This window comes from Chaetura pelagica, unplaced genomic scaffold (assembly GCF_000747805.2).
Source record: "Chaetura pelagica isolate M959 unplaced genomic scaffold, ChaPel_1.0 scaffold114, whole genome shotgun sequence".
Taxonomy (NCBI): domain Eukaryota; kingdom Metazoa; phylum Chordata; class Aves; order Apodiformes; family Apodidae; genus Chaetura; species Chaetura pelagica.
The window spans coordinates 197,921-202,941 of record NW_009952968.1 but is presented as its reverse complement, the minus strand read 5'-3'; the positions used below and the strand labels follow the sequence as shown (position 1 = coordinate 202,941).

The 5,021-nt window shown below is 59.5% G+C and overlaps 1 protein-coding gene across 1 annotated transcript in view; it reads right to left on the bottom strand.

Annotated features, from left to right (window-relative positions):
* ACY1 (aminoacylase 1) overlaps positions 1-3,914 on the bottom strand; it is a 4,280-nt gene extending 366 nt beyond the window's left edge. Inside the window, exons 1-13 of the mRNA XM_009995827.1 lie at positions 3,762-3,914; positions 3,114-3,178; positions 2,467-2,571; positions 2,256-2,350; positions 1,987-2,063; positions 1,630-1,719; positions 1,327-1,383; positions 1,143-1,216; positions 993-1,042; positions 653-797; positions 493-561; positions 321-400; positions 28-88 (exon numbers count right to left, since the gene is read on the bottom strand). Coding sequence (XP_009994129.1) covers positions 28-88; positions 321-400; positions 493-561; positions 653-797; positions 993-1,042; positions 1,143-1,216; positions 1,327-1,383; positions 1,630-1,719; positions 1,987-2,063; positions 2,256-2,350; positions 2,467-2,571; positions 3,114-3,178; positions 3,762-3,870 — 1,077 coding nt within the window. The 5' untranslated portion in view covers positions 3,871-3,914. The remainder of the gene's footprint in view (positions 1-27; positions 89-320; positions 401-492; positions 562-652; positions 798-992; positions 1,043-1,142; positions 1,217-1,326; positions 1,384-1,629; positions 1,720-1,986; positions 2,064-2,255; positions 2,351-2,466; positions 2,572-3,113; positions 3,179-3,761) is intronic.
* Positions 3,915-5,021: the final 1,107 nt, after the last annotated feature.

The window sequence follows — 5,021 nt, the reverse complement described above, 5'->3', positions numbered from 1 at the left end:
CCCAAGCCGGGCTGGCACTGCACTCACCGCACGGATGTAGCGGCTGTCGGTGGCAGCAGGGAAGATCTCGAGCTTGAACTGCAGCTTCCTAACAAACAAGACCCTGTGTCAAGCACAGGCATTGGGGGCAGCCAGGTCCCCTGTCTCCCTGCCACCCTATGCCAGGAAGGTCTCCGAGCCCTGTAGGACTCTCAATCCTGTCCCTTTTGGGAAGGTGCCCTGACATGGCATGGAGCATCTTCTGCCAACCCCTGCCATGACTCCAGAGACCCCCAGGGATCCCCAACCAGGGTCCTGCTCTTCCTGGGGACACTACTCACATGTCCCTGCAGACCCCACTGAAGGCTTTCCACCATGGGTCTGACTCCTCGGTGGAGGTGACGTGTTGGTCCATGCATTTCTGATGGAGGGAGAGGGCATGTGAGGGGCACGGGTGGGCGTGTGGCAGGGGAGGGATGGGCACAATGCACCCAGGTGGCTGAAACCCCTCACCTGGTGAAACTCATAGGTGACACCGTCGCCAGCATCCTGACACCACGTGGCCACCTGCTTCTCAAAGGCCTGAGGCAGAGACCAGAGGAGGGGTGTGAGCAGGGTACCCCCCAACCTGCTCCCATCCTGGGGGGGTGCAGGGGGGCAGCACGATGCCCACCTTCAGGTCCACAGTGGGTGGGATGCGGATGTCAAAGCCAGCCGCCATCTCAGAGGGCACCACATTGAAGGAGACACCTCCCTCCAGCATGGTCAGGTTGAGGGAGGTGACGTCCCCTAGGGTCAGGCTTGAATCGGACTTGAGCCTCAGGGAACACGAGAGAGAGTCACCCCCCACCACCCAGGGAGGAGGGGAAGCACTCCCCCACACCACTGCCACCCCAAAAAGGGGAAACTGAGGCACGGGGCAGTGGCACTGGATCAGAGTTTGGCTTGGAATCCCAAGGACTCCCTCCATGGACCAAACTGAAGCCAGCACAGTCCCGCTGCCTGTCTCCTACCTCTCCTTCTCGCTCTCCCTGAAGGCCAGGAAGGAGTTGATGACTTTATGCTGGGGAGGGAAGGGCAGGGGGGTGAGGGCCAGCCCTGGGGGAGCATCTGACAGGCCTAGGGCTGGCAGGGGGGTGCACAGGGTGTACCCCCTCTCTTACCATCTTCTCAGCCGCCGTGTTGCTGATGAAGCGGGACCCATGCCCAGGGCTGCCCACGCACTTCACCTTGATCCCTGCAGCAGTGAGGGGACAGGGGGGTGTTGAGCAGAAACCCTCAGAGTGGCACTGATGCTGCAGTGCCTGGCACAGCCAGGGATGGGGCAGTGGACATGCAGTTACTCACACCATGGGCTTCTCTCGCCATAGAAGACACTGAAAGTGTCAGATGGGCTGGCCAGGCCTGCAGTGGGCACAGACAAGGGGTCAGAAGGCCATGGGTCTGCCACAATGTGTCCCCCTATGCTCTGCCCTGGTACCATTTCCTGTCCAGGCTGGCACCATGTGGGTCACTGCTCAGGGGAAGGATGCCCTAAAGGGAGTCTCCAGAAGTCCTGCCAAGTGCTGGTGCCCAGGGGGTGATGCCAACAGGCAGAGGGTTGTGTGCCAAGAGGAGACATGTCTCTGTGCCAGCCCTGCCACCACTCACCCTCGTCCAGGGCAAAGCCCACGTTGAGAGCTTTGAACTCGGGGCGCTGCACGAACATCTCCATGCCCTTGTGTCCGCCCACTTCCTCATCTGCAGGGAGAGTCTGGCATGGAAAAAGGAAGAGGGGCATCCTCCAGCTCACCACACCCCCAGTCCTCCTTCCGTGCCTGCCTAGGTGCCACCAGCACACTTGGTGTCCTCAGACCTGGAAACTCCTCCAACCCCAATCTAAGGGAGTTCAAAATCCAGAGAGGCTGGCAGAGGGGTGTCCTGCTGCCACACTGCAGGGACCTCCAGAGCATCACCCAGATGCCAGGCCCTCCTGTCCCCCCGAGAGGGGACATTCTGGGGACTCACCAGGCACAAAAGTGAGGTGGATGGTGCGAGCAAAACACTTTCCCTCTGTTTTCAGCCTCCGGACAGCCTCGAGGTACCTGCGGGGAGAAGGCAGTGCCTGGGCATCAGAGAGGAAAGGGGATGGTGGGCCCTGAGACACCCCAGGGGGGTCAAATTGTGAGACTTACAGCCCCAGGGACCCTGGGGTTGTTGGCATCCCATCCTGCCTCACTCAGAGGTACCCTCATGCCATGCCCACTCTCCCAGCAAGTGCTGAGCCCTTCACTCACTGGATGGAGACACATTTCATGTCCTGGGCACCCCGAGCATAGATGTTGCCTTGTGAGTCCTTAACAGCCTCAAAGGGTGGGTAGGTCCAGTGCTCCTGTGGGGAAGAGCAGCTGTGATGGCAGAGGGGCACGGCAGGCACCAGCTCCCCTTCCCCTGCCACTCCCAGTCCTCCCTGCCATGCCCATCCCACCCCTCGCCCTGTCCCAGCACCTCGAAGACAGGCACGACGTCAGTGTGGGAGTTGAGCAGGATGGAGCGCAGGCGAGGGTTCGTGCCCTGCCAGGTCAGGATCAGCACCACACGGCCCTGGCACACCTGTAGGATGAGGGCAGGATGTCACCAGGGTCCCAGCTGGGGACAGAGGGGCTGGGACCCACAGGCTGGGCCAAAAAGCATCACCTTGTGAATTGTTTTTTGATGCCACTTGGCAGGTGACCCCTTTCTCCACTGGGAGAGGATGGGGCAGGTGTGCCTGCAGCCAGACAGAACCCAGCCGTGGGCACGAGCTCCTGGCTGCAGTTTAGACAGAGGAGGGGAGACTAACCCAGTGTCTAACCCCTTGGTGCCTGGGAGTCCCCTGGTACAGCCAGTGCTCAGCAGCAGAGATGTCCCCAGCTAACATGATCCTGCCAGGCTGCTGCTGGCTAATCATAGCACAGGCAGCTGCAAAGGTCAGCAGGGACCAGCCCAAGTATAAGCTTAAGGAAGGGCTCAGGTCAGCAGAGGATTACAGGCAGAGGGGATTCACTCCTGCACATCTTGGGGGCAGCAGGCAGGGAACAGCCCAGTCACTAAGGATCTGGATGCGGATGGATGGTTGGACGGACAGATCAGGGGCTTCTCCTTGCCTCACTTACCTCCACTTTCTGGCAGGCCAAGCCCAGTTCAGTGCCAGTGTGCTCCAGAAACTGGATGGCTGCATCTAGGGAGAAGCAGATTTGCTTGGAATTACGTTATGCTTTCCCTCCTGTCTCACCATACATCCCCTGGGGACTCCAAGGCTCTCTGGGGCTCCCTGCTCAAGAAAAGAGGTAACCATAGAGGGCAGGTGATGGAGGTCCTGGAACAAGAGGTGGCCAGGAGAAGGGACATGAGCTTGTCAATGTCTGTTTGGGGCAAGAACATGAAAAACAAAAAAACGTAAGGGAGCGAGTTCGATGGGGACAGTCCTCTGTGGGAGTCTTGGGAGCTCCTCACCAATAAAAAAAATCTCGATGGGAGGATGGAAATGTTAAGGGAGGGAGATCTACACAGCATCTGTCCCAGAGCCAGGGCAGCATGGAAAAGGAGGGACCAGGAGGAAATGGCAGCTCTGGGTGCACTCAAGACGTCCCTGCCCCAACCGAAGGCACCAGCAGAGATAAGGCACAAAGGTGTTTGCTCCTTAACACCACCATCAAAAAAGCCCTGGCACAGGGCTCAGGCACCGGGGTCCAAAGATCAGAGCCGCAAAGCCACGTTGCTGAACCCCCACACAGCTCCCTGTCCTGTCCCCCCATCCTCACCATAGTCAGGTTTCGGGTGGACCGTGTCAATCCTCAGGTACTCCCGGAAAAGTGTAACCGAAGGGTCCTCCGAGGTCCCCGTGCTCTTGCCAGGCTTCCCAGGTGCCATGTCAAGGACCAGGGTTGCAAAGATCTGGGGGAAGAGCAGCAAGATGGTTAATCACCCACTGGCCCTCCAAAGTCCGCCAGCAAGCTCGGTCGTCACAGAAACCGAAGTAGGATGGGGCAAAGGTCTCCCCAGTGCAAGTCCTGAGATCCTGCCATCACAGGAGAAGTCCCCCCACTCAAGTACAGGGGCAGGATGAGGTGTGCCCCTCACACCCTCCTTTCATTCTCTCCCCAAAGTCCATGTTCCTGCCCCAGACACATTGTCATGGCAATCTGTGGTGGGATGAGATCCAGGGAAGGGCTAGCTGGGGCATAGAGGGCTAGCAGGGAGGAAAGGGGGGGCAACAAAGTGAGGCAGGGGGTTATGGGGTGAAGAAGGCTATACAAGGCAGGGGCACATGGTTGTTTGGGTTAGCCAGTGGTTAGAGGTTTGGGGGGTTGCTGGGTGAGAGCAGGCAGGGAAGGCAGGATGCTGGTGTAAGGGGGTGCAGGTAAGAAAAGGGGGGGACACTGCCTGCTTAGGGGGTGAGGGAGAGGAGCAAGGAAGGGGGGGGGGGGTGCAGGGAATAGGGGTGGTGAAGGGCTTAGAGAGGACAGAAGGGCTGGGAGGAGTACAGGAGAGTCATATGCTACTGGGTGCTTGGAGGGTGCTGGGTGACCAGAGAAGCAGAAGGGTGTGAAGTGCTATGGCGCACATTGGGGTGCAGCATGAAGGGTGAAGGGGAACACTGGGGTGTACGGGAGTAGGGGGTACAGAGAGACTATGAGAAGGGACCCTGGCTATGGGTGCAAAGGGGCACAGGTGGGATTTAGGGGTACCATGCATGGGGTGCAGGAAGGTGAGGGGGTGCTGCAGTTGGGGTGCAGGGACACCATGGTTAGAGTTGTGGGGAGTGCAGGGTACTGTGGGCAGAGCGAAGGGGTACTGTGGTTAAGGAGGTGGGGAAAGAGGGGGCAGGATACCATAGTTAGGAGCGCGGGGGGGTGCAGGGTACTGCGGTTAGGGGTGCAGGGGACTGCATGGGCTGAGGTGCAGTGGTTGGGATTATTGGGGTGCAAGGGGAGCACGGGCAAGAGGACAGAGGGGTGGCGGATACCGAGGCTGGGGGTGCGGGTAGGGGGGGCGTGCAGAGTACCGTGTTTAGGGGGTGC